Source organism: Cotesia typhae, unplaced genomic scaffold, assembly GCF_013202065.1.
Source record: "Cotesia typhae breed Kobodo isofemale line unplaced genomic scaffold, CoteBio_Ctyphae contig_69, whole genome shotgun sequence".
NCBI classification, from domain to species: domain Eukaryota; kingdom Metazoa; phylum Arthropoda; class Insecta; order Hymenoptera; family Braconidae; genus Cotesia; species Cotesia typhae.
In genome coordinates, this window is record NW_027423763.1 from 799,196 (window position 1) to 816,810 (window position 17,615).

Genomic DNA, 17,615 nt, shown 5'->3' on the forward strand with positions numbered 1-17,615 from the left:
TTTATATTTATACATGAATTTATTTAATTATTATAATTACAGAACTCTAACTATTTAACAACATTACAAGCTTAACTTGTAAGAAAACAACTTGACCGAATTACAAAACTTAAGAAACTAACACGCCCCCCACTCTTAAAAAAGAGAAAAAAAATTACAAGCCGCCATTTTTTTTACAACTCTCACCTCAAGATTTATTTTCTTCATAACTTTTATTTTTAAATAATTATTCCTTGCTTGTAATTTTTTTTACAATCTAGGAGATGGCAAGATTCTATTCTTGCTTTTAATTTTCCAATCAACGCGTTAATTATTTTTTAATCACCAATTTAAATTAGCCCGTGAGAATTATTTAAATAATTTAAAGTTACGGGGCGCTGCCGGCTTTTTCCGGGTTACTGTTAACAATATATATCTACGCAAAGAGCGCCTGTACAAAAAAATTACAATCGTATTATATTAATAATGGACTTTAGAGCAAAAGCTCATTAATTAAAAAATAATAATCAATTATTAATTATTAATTATATTAATTTAAGTCCATTTTAGGCAGCAACTGTTAATTACAATAAAAGTCAGTGAGTATCCTGCATCGGTCGGTTTGTTACCTTATTACTCATTTTATTAATTATACATAATAAAATTAATTAATAATAGAAAAATTAAAAATTAATAATTAGTTAACAATAATGACCGGAGTCGAGAGAAAGTTCGATAAATCAAGGGGCGTTAATTTATTTTTCTAAAAATAAATTAACGCTTACTAAATTATTGTGACTAATCGAACCTCTCGAGTAGGCACGTAATTGCCGGTACCAGTGTGTTGTAAAAAAAAATTTTTATTTTTCTGGTACCGAGGTATTAAAAAAAAAATCAATTGCAATACATCGCGTGGAACAATAGTATGTACAATTTTAAAAATAAAATCACATTCACTCACGCATACGTTACAAAGTTTTTTTTTGTTTTTTTTTTTTTTAAGTGTAACCTCAGTCTTCTGCTGCAGTCTCGCGGTCCTATTTACATTTTAATTAACGGTGACAATTATTTACACGGGAGTATATATTTATATATATAATTAATATATGTATGGCTATGTAATTTATATATATATATGATAAAAAATTTAGTCGAAGAAATATTTACAGATAAATTTTTAGTAATTAATAAAGTGTTTAGAGGTTAACTAAACTATCTTGATGGCGTTGTCGATGTGAAGCTTCGACAGAGATTTCTTTACCCTGAGAGCAGTCAGTCGCACTGCTGGGTTACCGTGCCAACATTCTGTCATCACTTTGCTGAGAGCGAACAGAACCTAAAAAAAATTATTAAAGGTTAGTTTGAAGTTTATTATTATTATTGTTATTATAATTCATTATTATTAATTAAAAATTTTTAATAATAATAATAATAATAATAATTTAGAAATCAAAATTATTATTATTATTATTATTATTATTATTATTATTATTATTATTATTAATTCAAAATTTTTGATATTAATATTAATAATAATTTAAAAAAAAAATTATCATTATTACTATTAATTAATTAATATAAGAAGAATAATTACGGGATCATGTTGCCAGCGCAAAGGAAGAACTGGCCTGAGCTTTTTCACGCAAATTGCAAGCCTCATATCCTCGAAGTTAGGATCATTGGGCACGACGTCGAAGTACGGAAGCTGGTAAGGATCCGCCACAGCTATTTTTCCTCCGGAGACGCATCTTCTGCACACCTCCCAAAGCACCAATCCCACGGAATACATGTCCGCCATTTTGAACGCGTCGAATGAAGATGTGTTAAGGCTCTCGTCTAGAACTTCTGGAGCCATGTAACGGCGGGTTCCTACTCTGGTATTCGGTGCGATATCTATTTCTCCCGTCTCACTGTTAATAAATTTATCGCTATTATTATTACGATAATAAGCGAATTTATTTATTAGTATTCAGTATTATTAAGATAATAATAAAAATTTCATTTCTAGGAATATTAACTAAAGATTATTATTATATTAGAAATTGATCTTACCTAAGGAATCTGACAGCAAGACCAAAATCAGCGATAACACACTCTCCATTTCTCTTAACCAGAATATTTCTGCTCTTGACATCGCGATGAGCTATCGCAGGTTTTCCACGAGTTCCAAAAATTTCCGTGTGAAGATGCGCAATCCCAGAAGCGATGGACAAGCAAATAGTGAACATACTGGAGTGATCTAAAATAATATTTTGAAGATAATCATGAAGAGATCCGCGTTCGTGATAGTCAGTGATCAGCAACATCTGGGTCCAGGTTCCGGTTCCTTTGATGTCAGCAGCGATGAACCCAAGAATATTGTCATGCCGCATGAGGACGGTCTGGTAGATCTCAGTCTCCCTAAACCAAGAAGCCTCCTCCAGGGTGAAGAAAACCTTAACCGCGACTTTCTCGCCGCGCCACCTAGCGAGCCAAACTTCTCCGAACCTCCCTTTACCGACGCACTGCGATAGCGCGAGCTGCTTGGCAATGGTCCGCTGGACGAGCAGCGGCAGCCCAGAGCCGGACCCGGAGCTCTGCTCGATCAAGTCCTTGAGCGTACCCTGGGAGGACACCAAGCAAGGGTCTCTTTCTCTACGTCCGAACTTCCTGTACAAGATCACCACCGCGATGAGGATCGCGACGCAGCACACGGACAATGTCGCCGCGATTATTATCAGCGGAGCGCTGGAATCCACTGACATCGTCTCCGGGGCAGAGGTCGACGGCGCTATGTACTCAGGAAAGACGTCTCTGTTGCAGAGATCCGTGTCGTTGCAACAGATCACTGTCTTTGTCTTTAACCTGGGGATTGACGATCCCTTGCACTGCAAAAACGCGCTCTCGTCGTCTCTGGAGAGACACCCGAAAGAAAACTCAGGAACGTATTCCTTGAGCTCCGCGTCCCACACTTCGTCGACAGAGCTGAAGCAGAAGCTTCCTGGGCTGAGTCTGCAGGTTCCATTTTGTTGGTCGCCGCTGCAGTAGCCGTCGCAGTAACAATCAATTCCAGACACTGAAAATAGAAAAAAAAAATTTTATTCTATTGTAATGTCAAGAATTTTGCTAAAAAACTATTTAAATTTGAATTACTTTGCCGCCAAGCGGCGCCTGGCGACTTGCGCAGTAAACAAAAAAGAATTCAATATGGCGGACGGTACCAGCTCCCGTATTTAGACGTTTTTTCGTTATTATAATTAAACTATCAGCGATATAATTGTGATTTTTTACAGGGACCTCAAATTTGGTCCCAAAAATGGATTGCAAAAAGAATTTAATGGATTAATGGAAAATTAAGAGAGATATTGAGGATATAAATATTGGAACGAAGGTAAGAGAAATTTTTTTTAGTTATAATATGAGAATTTAAGTTGTTTTTTAAGAAATTAGTCCACTTTTACGATATTGATGGTGTAATTAGTGTAAGTTTCCATGTTTGGATCGAAGTAACAAGTTTTAACTTGTGAATTATTGTGTTGAGCAATGGATAACATCAAGAAGATAAATTTTAGTGATAATTTAAAAGTGTGACCACGTGGGCAGTTGATTGGAGACTGAAGCAAAACGGAGGATGGTGGAAGTAGTTGATTGAGAAAGAAAAAAAACTAGCGGCCTTGCCTGGGGCGCGGATGTAGGAGGAACGGAGCATCAGACCTTTTACGGTATTTTTCGTATCGCAATTAAATGCAAAAGTACTTTCACCGTAACGATAAACGTTAAAAAATTTAAATCCTAGCAGGAAATGAATATTATTTTTACAAGATGTTGATTTGGTCGAGACCAGGCCATTAGCAACTGGCAATTACAAAATTAAAATTGCTAAGACGTTCAGTCGTCTAGGTGGGTATGTAGAAGGGGAAAGAAGGCTAAATGTGGAACAGCGGAATCTGGAGTGCATTTATGTTTAATTTAGTTGGGAGATCATCAGACAGACCAAGAATGCAACTGGACAAATTTTAACTAACTGCTAGGTTTATTTTTGGAGTAACCGGCTAATTGTTTTCTTCAATCATTTTTTATTGAAACATTTATAATTATCTGTATAATTAAGAAATGACCTTTTATCTTGTGAAATATTGATATTTTTAAAGATATAAGCTCATCCTGATGTTACACTCATCGAGAGCATTCATTTGAGTACCCACATCAATTTTTCATATATTTATATATATTATATATGAAAAATATATCAAAATACATGTACACGGAAAGAACAAGATGACACTGGATATCATCCCAGATTATACTCAGTGATATCTGTGGTGAAAAAAATTTTCAGATAGTAACTAGTATAATCTAGATTATACTGAGTGATATCCGGATTATACTCATTGTAATCTGGATTATACTGGGTGATATCTGGATTATACTCATTGTAATCTTGTATATATATTAATATATATATATATATATATATATATATATATATATATATATATATATATATATATATATATATATATATATATATATATATATATATATATATATATATATATATATATATATATATATATATATATATATATATATATATATATATATATATATATATATATATATATATATATATATATATATGAAAAATGCATGTGGGTACTCAAATGAAAGCTCTTGAAGAGTGTAACATCAGGATGAGCTTATATCTTAAAAAACTTCAATATTTAAGAAAATACAGTGCAATTTTATAAAAATTGATATTTAATAAAAATTTTAATTCTTTATAGTTCACAAGTCACGGCAGTCACAAAATAACTGCAAGGTTGCTAGTTTATTTTAATGTCTTAAAAACGTGAGGTGAGAAATAAACCGAAAGAAGTTGAAGCAAAAAATATGATGGAACAAATTAAAAGTGACACTAATGTTCTCTTCTCATCATCAGATCAGACGTAGAAGGAGATAAAGCTCGTGAATAGAAGCTGAGGAAAGATTTTAGTATAATAGACATTGAGAAGAAATAAACGATCCGCGAGATCAAGATAATTGCGGTCTGGATGAACCGCTATAGTTGTAATATATATAATATATAACTAAAACTATAACCGCGACACTATGCTACGTATATATTTATAAACATATATCGAAAGCTGTGATACGGTGCTGGTGCCCGGCAAGATATGTCGTGTGGGCGGACGAGCATCTCAGCCCACAGTCGGAAAAAAAGAAGGAAAGGGTGCGCCGGGTTCAGGAAACTCGGGACACTCTGGAGCTGTATGTTAGGTTATGTATGTACCTCTTCTCCATTACACGCAAACACCAACACATTTTATTTAACTCTCCTCCCATTCGTCTCTTATCTTTTTTATTTATTTTCAGTCTGGATGTCGTTCGCGCTTCAGCTTTCAGCGTGGTGTGGCGGTGGCACTTCCTGCACGTGCGGTGATTTTAAGAGATCAATCACCGTGAGAAATTATATTACTTGTTACTTGTCGCTACACCGGCTTATCAGTCTGGATGAGTATTTTAATTAAGTTTTATTTATCGCTTACAAGTATCGAGTCTATTTTTTTTCTACGTGCATATTTTAGTACAAATTGATAAAACTAGAGATTTGTTGGCTGAAACTCAGCAAAAATTGCAAAATAATTCATTAGTTTCTATTTTAAATCTTTAAAATTCAAATTTCCCGCGAAAAGTTTCAAAAATTCCCGCTAGATGTCAGAATTCGCCTTTTCCGAGTTTTTTCGCCGGTTTTAAGGATTTTTTTGGGAAAAATAATAGAAATTAAAATATTTGGACCGTAATATTTTACAGGGACCTCGTATTAATACCAAAGAACCTTAAATAAAAATAATGTTAACGATTAATGATTTTTTTTTAAAAGATATAGGGTTTTAAAATTTTTAAACCTAACCCTACTGGCTTTTTTTTACCCTAACTCCGTATTTTTTGACTTTTTCATGGAAAATATCCAAAATACAAGAAAAGCGTAAGAATAATTTTTTGTAGGAAATTAAATTTCCTGTAAAAAAAGTACCCTAACGATTTTTTTGTATCTTTCGCTCGTCCTTGATCATAAATAAAAGTTCCAAATCTGAAAAATATTGTAAATATTTTCGCAAAAAAAAAAAAATAGTGTCGGAAAATAAAATAATTAAAGTTTAAAACTCAGTGAAGCATGCAAGAGAATGTACTCGGAATGTCTTTAGCTGGAAAGCGAACAAGGGAGTAAATAAAAAAAGAGCAAAAAAAAGGGACATTAGCATACCGCATAAGATATAACGGAGATCTTATAAGTATCTGGTTTTATTCTTATTCCGTTTAGTGTGTTTGAGTTTTGGTATCTGTGTGTTGTAAAGTGACCTGGAGCCGTCTATCAGTTGAGTCCCTATTCACAGGCGCCAGTAACAATTCCCGAGAGTGTATTTTAACATAAAACAAAACAAAACAGCATTTACGATACGAGATCACAAAAACAAAATGGGCATTGAGGACACTGGAGCAAAAGAAAAAGCGCGGAACTTTTAAAAAGCTATTATCGTTGCAAGACGCATACGTGGAATTATTTTCGCTATCCAACGGTTGATAATGATAACTTTAGACGTACTTTTCTTAACATTGTTGGATAACTAATTGGCAAATACTTGTTTCTGGTGTATAATACCTTCTGAAGTAGATAACTTAGTTTTTTTAAATTGTTGCTTTTAAATTGTGTCAATGATCGATTCGATTAAAGATAGCGGGTTAATGTTTGCTTTGTTATCAGCTAAATTATGAAACTTATCAGTTGTTTTCAACCTTTCTGTTCAGTTACAATTCGTTAAATTCTTCTACCTTACAAAACATTAAACGTTAAACATTATACAGCAGCGCTAGCTAAGCATTCCATTTCCATTTAATTCGTCATCGGAGCTATCTAAATCAAAACACTCACGTCATCCGATTATTCCAAACACAACTACACATAAATGCTGAGCAACACAGTATTAGAGCAACCATCAATGAAATAGGAAACTAAACCAGTGAACTGACTCACTACGTGGGATTTTCCATCCAAGATCTCGCTTCCCAGTTTAGCATGTCTCCATATTCGTAGGATCGAGGCCCGTACTTCCGTTGCATCAAGTAGGGTCAGCAGACATCTGTTGAGCATTTTGTTCGAGGACTCGGTGTTGATTCTATGTGTTATATTGTGTGGATAAGATGCTGGTACTGGTATACGCACACTTAATCTCTTTCTCGATTTTATATTACTACTTCTCATTGCGTGATCTTGGGTATGAGAATTCAACGATCACTTGATCATTAAATTCAAGTCAAGGCCTCGACTCCTTCCATCGTTACTTATAGTCTAAAGGTTCCAAGTTTTTAAACTTGCTCTTTGTGATATTAATTAGATTCATTGCATTCTTTGGAATCTAAAGTTCCGAGAGTTTTAAGGATCTTTCTGTTCCGTTTGGTTTTTTTTTTTTTAGTGAAATTTAGCGTCGCAAAAGTCTTGAATTTCTGCATTTTTAAGGTTTCTAGGAAGAGGATGTTTTTTCTTTGTTCAAATTTAAGATTAAACATTTGGATGCTCATTTAAATAACTGCAAAAGTCCTGGATCTAATGATAAGTATTTAAGCTGTATTCGAAAATGCTCTCTAGAAAAATGACCTTGTATCTCGTGAACTATTGACATTTTTAAAGATATAAACTCATCTTGATGTTACACTCATCAATACCTTTCATTTGAGTACCCACATTAATTTTTCATATATTTATATATATTATATATATCATATATATGTATATATGAAAAAATGCATGTGGGTATTCAAATGAAAGCTCTTGATGAGAGTAACCTCGGGATGAGCTTATATCTTCAAAAACGTCAATATTTAAGAAAGTACAGTTCAATTTAACAATTCATTATTTAATACAGCAAAATTTTATTCTAAACTTTGGAAGACTAATCTTGATTAATGAAGTAAAATGTCAATAATTGATATATCTTGCGATTACTTTATAACATATTTAATTAATTTTTGGCGTATTGATTATAAGAGTGTCAAAATACAACTGAGTGAACATAAAAATATATAACATGTTTATATATAAACTCGTGTGTAAATAAGTAGTATATAGAGCTGTGAACTGAGCAAAGAAGGCTAGTTTGCGAATTTGGCCTGCATTTTGTTTCTAGAGTCATGCCATAAAGTGAAACTAATCGATGGACGTATATGGGGGAGTCTATACCCGGGACTCTAGTATCAACCCTCTGTTGGATTTCTCAGAAATGAACAACCTTTCGAAACAAGTACGCTTTAATGCTGTTATTGTTATTACTGTGTATTATACATTACTTTTTGCTATACACTGGAATACTGGGATTGTGGGATTCAATATAGCAAAGCTCGCTGTATACGCGTGCGCGTTGGCGATCTTGTTTCTGTTCTCCCCTTCAGATGCGATATTATACGAGGTAACCAACTCAAACACCTGTTCTTATCTCAGGACAGAATGAGTTTTAGTTAAACCTGTAATGAAACATACTCCAAGATTGAGATATGAATACATGTTTTGTAAATTATTAAGCGGGAAATTATAATCATTTACTTTCCTTTTTTTTTTTTTTGGGTTTAATCAGGTTTTAAGATTTGGTTGGAAAATTCTTGTAGGTGTATTCATCGTTTTATATCATTCTTTTTGGTAATTAAAGGTTTGTTACTAAATTATTTAGTAACTCCTATTAAATATAACTTAATCTCTCTATCATTGCAGATTCATAATAATTTATGAAAAAAAAACCATACTTGACTCGGATAAAAATGGTATAATATAATGTAAATCTAACTCCTAACAAAATATTAAGATTCCGTGGTACCCGATGGCTAGATAAGCCAGTCCAGGTAATTTAAAAATAAAATCCTGTAATATAAGAGCTGGTTAAATTCAAAATCCTCCCAAATAATCCGGCTTCATGATCAGATTACCGATTGGGCCTTAGCATAAATGGCTGAAGATGAAGCCTCATGAATGCAAGCCACTATCTTTAATCTTGCTGGTAGTCGGGAGCATACACATATGTTAACATCTTATACATATGTAGAAATGTACGTAGAGTACATATGTACGTTAAAAATAATATGTGTAAAAGTATAAAACTAGACTTCCATAACGTACGAACTGGTCTTAGTCTTGGTCTTAGTCTTCCTTTAGACTGTAACTTTTCTCGGTGGTCTTTATAAGAAACAAGAAACTGTAAAACAGACACGCATCTTTATACTGCAGTCACGTACGCCGTGTGACCGCTAAGATGATACTCCAGTCTTCTTATCTTTTTATCCATTTATCCATTTGTATTTGTTCAGATGCTGATAGCTTTTTGTTCCTTCATCCTTTTTTGCACTACATTTCATAGGATAGCATACAGATTGTATACAGCGCATTGGAATCGATTGAAGAAGCGGATCTCCATTATTTTACACTGGCGCCGCATAACTTTCTCATACTATTTTTCAGATTTTCCAAGGTAAGGCTTCTTTATTCTTTACTCTTCTTGCCGCTAAGCTAAAACTCAATAAACTCAATACGGGAATTGCACGGCATAGTCTTCTTCGACACGCGATCATTACATTCAGATTATCAACTTATGCTGGATGATAGATGACGTAGGAAAATTCAATTGCGCAAGTAGAACTAGACCAAATATTTGCTCGATCATTAAGGCCCAACCTTTCGACTCCGGTTCTGGCTTCAAGTATGTACTTTATACTTTATGCTTCAGAGACTAATGGTTTAATGGCACTTTACGGTATTGTCTTTACTGATACGTCTAGTCTCTAGTGGATACTGTCTGGATTATACCTGGGGATTTAAATACCCAAGAAAATCTTTTTATTCTCAGTGACCTGGTTGTTTATTTAATTCTTAACTTTTCAGTAACTTCAATTTAATTTTTCATCATGGTGGAAACTTGTGAACAAAAAAAATTTAGATGATTGAAATAAAATTTTAGATTATGTAAGAGATTGTTTAGATTTTACTCCGTTAAAAATTGAAAAATTGTGGGAAAATAATGAAATTTTATAAAATTTTGCATCATCTTAAAAAAAATTCTAAAAATTTTTAGATGTCAGCTAAATTAATTTTAATAATTTTTGTAACAAATAAATTATAAAAAATAATTTTTTGGAAAAAATTTTACTAAAACTAGATTAAAATTTTTTTCGTCCTGATTTAAGACAATTAAGCATTTAAAAATTATTTTCTTGATTTTTTCAGAGTCAAAAAATTCCATCAAAATTTCTAAAGTCCATAACAAAGCAAAATCTAATAAAACAAATTTTTTTCTTTCATCATAAAGTTCACACTAAAAAATTCCAAGAACACAAATAAAAAGATTTACCCAGAAACGTCCTTAAAGCGTCTAGCCGTTAGTTCTAAGAATTAAAACGCAAAGTTCACATCCAGACTATTTTTTTTTGTACTTTAAATCTTTTAGTGACCGTATTTACTCAGAATTTAGCGACATTTTATGAACTATATATATATATATATATATATATATATATGTGCACAATTAGTCATGCTTATACGTTAATAATAAAGTATGAAATCCTGTAAGAATACCCGTAAATTTATATCGCCTTTGAGAAACGTGAATTTCGGTGAAATAATGAAACTTTAATCGTACATAATGGTAATAAATTCACGGGATTTAAACCATTGCTCGACTCAATAGTATTCTCAAAAGTAAACTCAAAGAGAAGAAAAGGTCAGACAAAGCTTCGGATCGAACAATAGGTCAGGTAAAATATAAAAACACCTGGTAGGTTTTCGGTCTTAAGACTTTTAGATTAAATGTATACATGCGGACTTGAAAAAATATCCTGGAGTTCCGAAGGCTGATCCAACATTTTTTTAGGGTATTATTTTTATTTTATTGATGTTTTTTTTTACTATTCAAGAGAAGAAATTGGCTCTGAAGAGCTTGAGATTTTATAAACTTTTGGGTTCAAGTGAAATTCTTGAGAAGCTTATTTGGTGAAGAAAAGACGAGCAAATCGACAAAAAATTGCAATGTTACTTTTAAAATATTTAATTTTGACACATGCCAATCCGATAAAATTTAAAATCTGAGCAAGTCAAGACAATACTCTAATTAAACTTAAATCTAGATTTAAAAATACAATTCTATAAAGTGCCCAACGGAGCGGGCGGGTAACAGCTAGTAATTTATGAAAATTAATTTAGCAGATATTTGATAATTTTAAACATTTTTTTAACAAATAAATTATGGCAAAAAAAATTGATATGTAAAAATTAAAAAAAAAAAAAAATACAATTTTTTAGAAATAATTTTTTTGTTAAAAAAAAATTAAAAAATTTTTTTATAAGGGTATGTAAATTTCAATTGATCTTTTTTTCTTTTTTCAACTTCTCACGAAGTCTGGAGAATCTCATCTAATTTAGAGACAAGAGTAAAGATGGAAGCTAAGATATCGCGAATTTTATTTTTGACGGAATCATAATGGTGTGATAAGTGCGACACTTTTATGACAGTTTCATAAACTGTTAACTGTAATTCAATCCTTTTAACATTCTGATTCGATATGTCGCTCTGTGTTTATTTTAATCTAAATAAATATTTTATTACTTTCAGATTTTTTTATAGGTACTGAATTTTGCAGAATTATTTTTATTTTTTAATTACTATTTTTTTAAGTTTCTTTTTTTTTTATTCAAAGTAACTATCAATAAAATTTTTTTAGCAATTTGAAAGAAAATACTTTGACTAGAATTCAGATATAATTTTTAAACTTCTTTGGTTTTTTTTTTTTTTTAAACACTAACTTTTGTTTTATAATTGATAAAAAATTAAATTTTAAAAAATCCTCAAAAAAATCTTTTATCACAATAATTATATAATTTTTAAATAGAAATTCTAAAAAAATATTTCTTCCAGAATCCATGACCCTCAAAATCTCACATGGGCCCTCACACATCCACAACCCAAAAGAAAGAGAGAGAGAGCTCAGATCATGGATTTTTTCCATGCGACAAACCGCGACAGCAAGTGTCTATATACTCAGAAGCGAGACAGTCTTACCGGGTTTCCGTCCGCGAGAGAGAGTTCGCACATATTTATTTAATATCGGCATCTCGGACGAACACAACCTTATTTTCTTCTCTAATTCACAGTTCAAAACTCAAAACACGTTTTTTTGACTACTTAAAACAGTATCAATTGTTTTCTTCACTTCCGCAAAAGAAGAAATATAAAATATAAATTATATCACAGTTTTTGAGTAAAAATATATTTCTTCATTATTAATTATTAATTATTAATTATTAATTATTGATTGTAAAATATGTAAAATAATTGTGATTAATATTTTAAAGTTTATTGTAGCTGAGCACGTAAGACATCCAACATCTGATCCCACATCTGTGCAACTAGACGATTCTTCGAAGCACAATAGTAAGTTAAAAAACAAGAATTTGAGGCTAAAATTATTTTTAGTGAAGAAATAAAGAGTTAGGTAAGTTAATGATGATAAATAATAATAATTAGTACTTACCTCCAGTATTTTTAGCAATAAACACAGCAATAACGAGCCACAACAGCCCGTATTTACATTCGCGCTTACCCGAGGACACCGAGAGCGCAGCAGCCATTTTCTACACTCGAGAGCACATACTTTACTGTGACGTAGCGTACCAGCTAGAGGATACGAAGGCGCAGGCCGAGATCTTCGGGCAACTTCGGCTCCGAAGAAGCCGGGAGGGGGATAACAAGTGAACGTCGTTAGTTAAGGAAGACTAGGGTGGGGGAAACTCGGGTAAGTTCGTTAAAGGCATGCTCGGATTTCAGTTCAGTCATTCAGGATTGAGACTCCGGAGTCTAGATGAGCGAGAGAGCGAGACAGAAGGAAGAAATGAGACGACGGGCGTCGGGGGCGTCAGCTATGGCGGGAGAACGAGTCGGCGCCCTACGGGCGCCACTATGCCGCGACTGGGATCTGAATCTGAGGAGCTGAGCGAGCAGAGTAACACTGGCAAGAGCTGATCAAGACTAACGACTACCAAGACTACACTCAGGGCTTCTTTGTCTTTCTTTAGGCAAGGCTTCGAAAGAGACCCTGCAAGCTGCGGACTCACGGTATCAGCATGTTTAAACACTCGTTCTTGTTTACTTCATTCGGCACTTTGACTTATTTTATGCTTGGAAATTTTAGGTACACTTACACGTGCTTTTTTTTTTTTAGTTTCGTCAATGCGCAGATGCAAGTTTTAGCGGGAAATTTTTACTTTTTGAAAATTTCATTTATTTTGGTGAGAAAATTTATGTTTTTATTAGGAAAAAATTTTTTTTAGTAAAAAACATCTTTTTTTTATTTTTAACAATTAAAATTGCATTTATAATTTTTTTGAAATTCAAAAAAACTTTAAAGGAGTTTATTTAAAGAAATTAAATTTTTATTTAAAATGAAAGAAATTTTTTTTTTGGTATTTAAGAATTTGTTATAAAGTAATTAAAAAAAAATTTTTTTTAATTTTTAACAATTGAAATTTGAAAAAAATTACATTTTTTTAATTATAAGAAAATTTTAAAGGATTTTTTATTTAAAAATTTAACTGTAATTTTAAAAAAATGAAATTTAAGTTTGATTTGAAAGAAAAATTAAATTTAAAAAGATTTTTTCAAATTTCATTTAAAAATATGAAAATTGAAGATTTTAATCTAAAAAGAAAAATTTTAATACAAATACTAGCAGCCTTGCAATATCAGATAATTACACTGGCCACAAAATTTTGCTTATTCTTCTAATAATATAACTTAGAAAATTTTGCTTTTAATTTTTCTCCATTATATTTACTAAATAATGATAAAAAAAAAAATCCTCAAATTTCAAAACTTAAATAAGCAATTTAAATTATTAATCCAAAAAAATAGTAATTAAAACACAATTTAGATAATTAAAAAGTATTTTATTTTTCAGGCGATCGGAGTCTATTTATAGGAATGATTAACGCGCTAATTGATTTAAAACAAAAAAGGTCATTCAGAGTTTATATTAAGTATAGTATTTAACAGCAATATAATAATAATAACAACAACAACATAAAGTTGGTGGTAAATGAGATAACTGATATGAGTCGGACGGACAAGTTCAATCACCGTGAGAAATCGATTAAGACTCGACTGACACACTTGAGATTTTTTAGTGATTGTTCTAGCGGTTAGTACTCTTGCATTACACTTGCTTCCCATATAATATACATATGTATAAAATATTTATGCGAGTATTATGTAGGAGGCATCACCTTGGGTCATTAATCACCCTACGGTAATCGCTTATCGATTCAACTTCTATTAAAATTGCAGCGACGTCCAGGAGTGTCGTTGATCGATTTGAAATTGCCAATACGCGAGAAGAAGCTCTAAGGCTTCGGTCTGGTCATAAAAATACTATGGCTTTCCTGATATTTATTTGTATGTCGACAATGGAAGTACTTACTAAGGTTTATTACTCATTATATCCTTGTATGTTCCTTTTGTTATTTTTAATACCTGGAAATTTTTTTTTTTACAGGAAGATTTTTTTTTAATTGAAAAATAATTATTGTACGAAGATAAGGAAAATTTACCTGAGTTCTAAAACTAAAACTGGGTAAACTAAAACTGTGAGTACCTTTAATTACAGTACTTTTAATTTTTACAAAGATTTAGGGCATTAATTTTTACAAAATTTGTAGCTAACGAGCCGAATCATTATACTTTGTACACTGATTACTTGTTACATACAACATACAACTTAATTATTGATAAGAAACTTTATGAGGCAATTAGTTTATTGATAATTACATTTAAATAACTGTTATTACCTTTTTATCAATTGTAAAATTTATCTTTCTAGTATTTAGATAATTATTTCTTTTTTATTTGCAAATCATTTTTTTTTTTTTTTAATGATGTAATTATTAGTATGTATTAATTATATTTAAATTGCTTTTGCAGACGTCAGTTTATAAAATTATCTTCTGAGAAAGTGATGACTTGGTATTTATTCTAATGATTGGTAATTAATTATTCTTCAATAAGCAGTTAAAAAAAAAAATTATAGAAATAATTACTTGGGAGAAAAAAATGCAAAAAATTGGAAATTTTGCTTTTGACCTTGAAAAAAATTTTTAGCCTTTCTAAAACTGAAGAAATATCTGAAATTTCTAAATAATTATTAGTAATTAAAATTTTTATTTTTTTTCAGAATGAATTATAAAATTTAAAGTATAATACGCCCGGTACCGGACTCGAACCCTGATCCGGCCGCGCGGGTAATATAGAGCGATACCGCTTAGCCAGTATACATCGTAAGGCAGACGAGTTTTGTATATTTACTTAGCGATAACGGTAATATACATTAATTGCAATTAATAACGGATTAATTTAAAGTATTTTATAAAAAATTAGGCCTTAAGAATCTAATTTTATTGAAAATTGTTAGCTAACTTCACAATGTCGTTTTTCAGGTGTCGGTGCGCGTGCGCATCGTTGAAAATAATTTTTTCCAAGCGCGCCAAAAGAAGTATAAATTTAAAAATAAAAAAAAAAAGATAACTTGCATTGTATTAAATCAACAAAACTATTTCTTCTTGAAGTAAACAACAACATACTTCCGTGATTAGAAGTAAGGACAATATCGGTGATATAATTATAAAACAGCGACCTAAAACCGGTAATTTTATCTCATCACTTAATAGATAGTTGATAAAAATAAAATGCTTACTTGATATTTATTCACCTTGTTGAATAATAACCATATAAATAAATCTTATAGTTTATATTAATTACCGATTTTTCATAGAGTGTTAATTAAAGTTTTTACAGGTACGAAAAAAAAAAAAAAAAAAAAAAAAATAACTCTGGTCGCCGAATGGAAGATTGAAAGTAACCAAGGATGGAAGATCTCGGAGCCAGGTAGGTCCTTCTCATATTTATTATCCATGTGACGTCGGGTGGTAATTTATTAGCACCGAGGTGATTACCCAGACTAGTTTTAATGTCTTCACGGATTTTAAATTGCCGTGTCTATTATACCGTAATTTTTAATCCACAGCCTCGCACAGGATTCATGTAAATTAACCTCTCCTGGAGTAGAAAGCGAAGAAATTTTATTATTTTACCCGTACGTTTAATTAATAATTATTAATTAATTATTATCATTTTCGCTTTGGTTCAATGTTTCCATCAATAATAAAATATGGTGCATTTTAATATAATTTTATATTGAACCGCAGATGAATAGCATCCTCTGTCCTCCGAGTCGAGGAATGCCACTGATGCATGAGAAGAAACACATTGAGAGTAAAAAAATATTGCTACACCTCAGATGCTGTACCGGGCAACAAAAGAGTCGATTGTCTGCAATTTGCGAGCCGATTGTTAGCACCTCCAGCGCGAATAAGGACAAAGAAAAAGAACGAGCACGGACTACAGGCAGGAACATGGATCAACACGAGTGAGTATGTTACAAAAAGTATTTTTATTTTTTTTTCTTCTTATATAGTTCTGCAAAATGTTTTTTAATTTTAAATTTGAAATTCCCGCCAATATTCAAAATTTTTGAAAATCCCGCGGATTGATATCTTCAATGGCGGCTTCAGTTCCAACAGCTGATTGCTCTTTCTCCAGTTTTAAGAATTTTTCTTCGATTACAATTAATTGGTACGGATTTAAGCGACAATATTTTGTAGTTTTATAGAGTTAAGTAGTATTAATTCAATAAAAAAATTTTTTTCCAAATTTTTGCAACACCTCAATTAAATTACTCTATTCGTAAAATATTACTCAAGTTTAATTCTTCGATTTATTTTTAACCCGAAATAATTTTTTGCAGATGTGGCCCGAAGATCTTAGAACGGCGTCGGCCGTTAATCAAGGATTTAACACCCGCGACATACAATGGAGAACCGGATCCTCGGATTAAACCGAGTGGTCCTCATCTTGCGAAGTAGCTTGGGACTTAACTTTGAATTTCTACGAACTGAATCGGCTCCTTATCCAGATGAGAACAAGGCGACCACTCGTATACATGGTAACGGCTCAAGGCGTCGCAGATGGAGATGAGATCAACATATATGAGGCGAGTATAAATAAAAAAATAATGAGGTATATCTTATATTATATATACAGCACATATAACCGGAAAGAACCAACAAAACTCGAGTACCAATGTCGATGAGCAAGAGCGAACATAGTAAATAGTATCCCGAGTATCGAGATGGACAAGGACAACTGGAGAGGTTAGTTTGGATCTCCAACTCTGACTCTTTTGTATTGAGGATTGAGAATGAGAGGCATTACATAGCCAAGCACGAAATCTCGAATCTATTCGACGCGCATCTCTCCTTTCTTCTCCTTCTTCTTCTTTTATTACATTACATTGGTTATGTTAGTCGTGGGATGAGACGAGAAGGTGGAAATATATTTCATTCCCCATCCCCGCGCCACCTTGAAACGAGACTCGACTACCAGCGGTACTTCGGCAACAAAAGGCCCAAATGTAAGAACCTGGGCCCTGACGCCAAGGATTCAGTGACGGATGCGTCAAAATGGCGCCCTTTTCTTCGGAAAAAATTTATTTTATTGTATCTTAACTGAATTATA

At 32.1% G+C, this 17,615-nt stretch overlaps 2 protein-coding genes across 18 annotated transcripts in view; one reads left to right on the top strand and one right to left on the bottom strand.

Moving 5' to 3' along the window:
- Tkv (serine/threonine receptor kinase thickveins) lies at nucleotides 1–12,755 on the bottom strand. 2 transcript variants are annotated; one of them, XM_074251395.1, is made up of 4 exons: nucleotides 12,526–12,755; nucleotides 2,032–3,034; nucleotides 1,574–1,889; nucleotides 1–1,315 (listed from the first exon to the last, which is right to left on the bottom strand). In XM_074251395.1, the coding sequence occupies exons 1-4, from the start codon at nucleotides 12,620–12,622 to the stop codon at nucleotides 1,187–1,189; spliced, it is 1,545 nt and encodes a 514-aa protein (XP_074107496.1). In that variant the 5' UTR covers nucleotides 12,623–12,755; the 3' UTR covers nucleotides 1–1,186. The 2 variants fall into 2 exon arrangements, with proteins under 2 accessions (XP_074107496.1, XP_074107495.1); XM_074251394.1 differs by having other exon boundaries at nucleotides 1,574–1,907.
- The window catches only part of LOC141532847 (uncharacterized), a 17,653-nt gene continuing 12,647 nt past the window's right edge, over nucleotides 12,610–17,615 (top strand). For 5 of the 16 annotated variants that reach the window (XR_012480145.1, XR_012480140.1, XM_074251399.1 and 2 more), the window contains exons 1-12: nucleotides 12,967–13,106; nucleotides 13,213–13,279; nucleotides 13,948–14,187; nucleotides 14,263–14,470; nucleotides 14,542–14,632; nucleotides 14,967–15,027; nucleotides 15,217–15,359; nucleotides 15,479–15,684; nucleotides 15,837–15,926; nucleotides 16,066–16,134; nucleotides 16,247–16,467; nucleotides 16,846–17,511. Coding sequence is in view for 8 of the 16 variants with exons in the window: in XM_074251399.1 (XP_074107500.1) it covers nucleotides 16,247–16,467; nucleotides 16,846–16,963 (339 nt within the window). In the remaining 8 variants the exon portion in view is untranslated. Of the gene's footprint in view, nucleotides 12,743–12,818; nucleotides 13,107–13,212; nucleotides 13,280–13,947; nucleotides 14,188–14,262; nucleotides 14,471–14,541; nucleotides 14,633–14,966; nucleotides 15,028–15,216; nucleotides 15,360–15,478; nucleotides 15,685–15,836; nucleotides 15,987–16,065; nucleotides 16,135–16,246; nucleotides 16,472–16,612; nucleotides 16,674–16,845; nucleotides 17,512–17,615 lie in introns of those variants that run through there. The other 11 variants (XR_012480139.1, XR_012480138.1, XR_012480141.1 and 8 more) reach the window with 11 other exon arrangements.

Bases quoted from the DNA above. Each gene is read 5' to 3' on its own strand.
- Tkv (XM_074251394.1), bottom strand. From the start codon at position 12,622: ATGGCTGCTGCGCTCTCGGTGTCCTCGGGTAAGCGCGAATGTAAATAC. The intron at 3,035-12,525 runs GTAAGTACTAAT...TTCTATTTTCAG, and splicing joins TATTGCTAAAAATACTGGAG to TGTCTGGAATTGATTGTTAC. The intron at 1,316-1,573 runs GTAATTATTCTT...AATTTTTTTTAG, and splicing joins TGCGCTGGCAACATGATCCC to GTTCTGTTCGCTCTCAGCAA.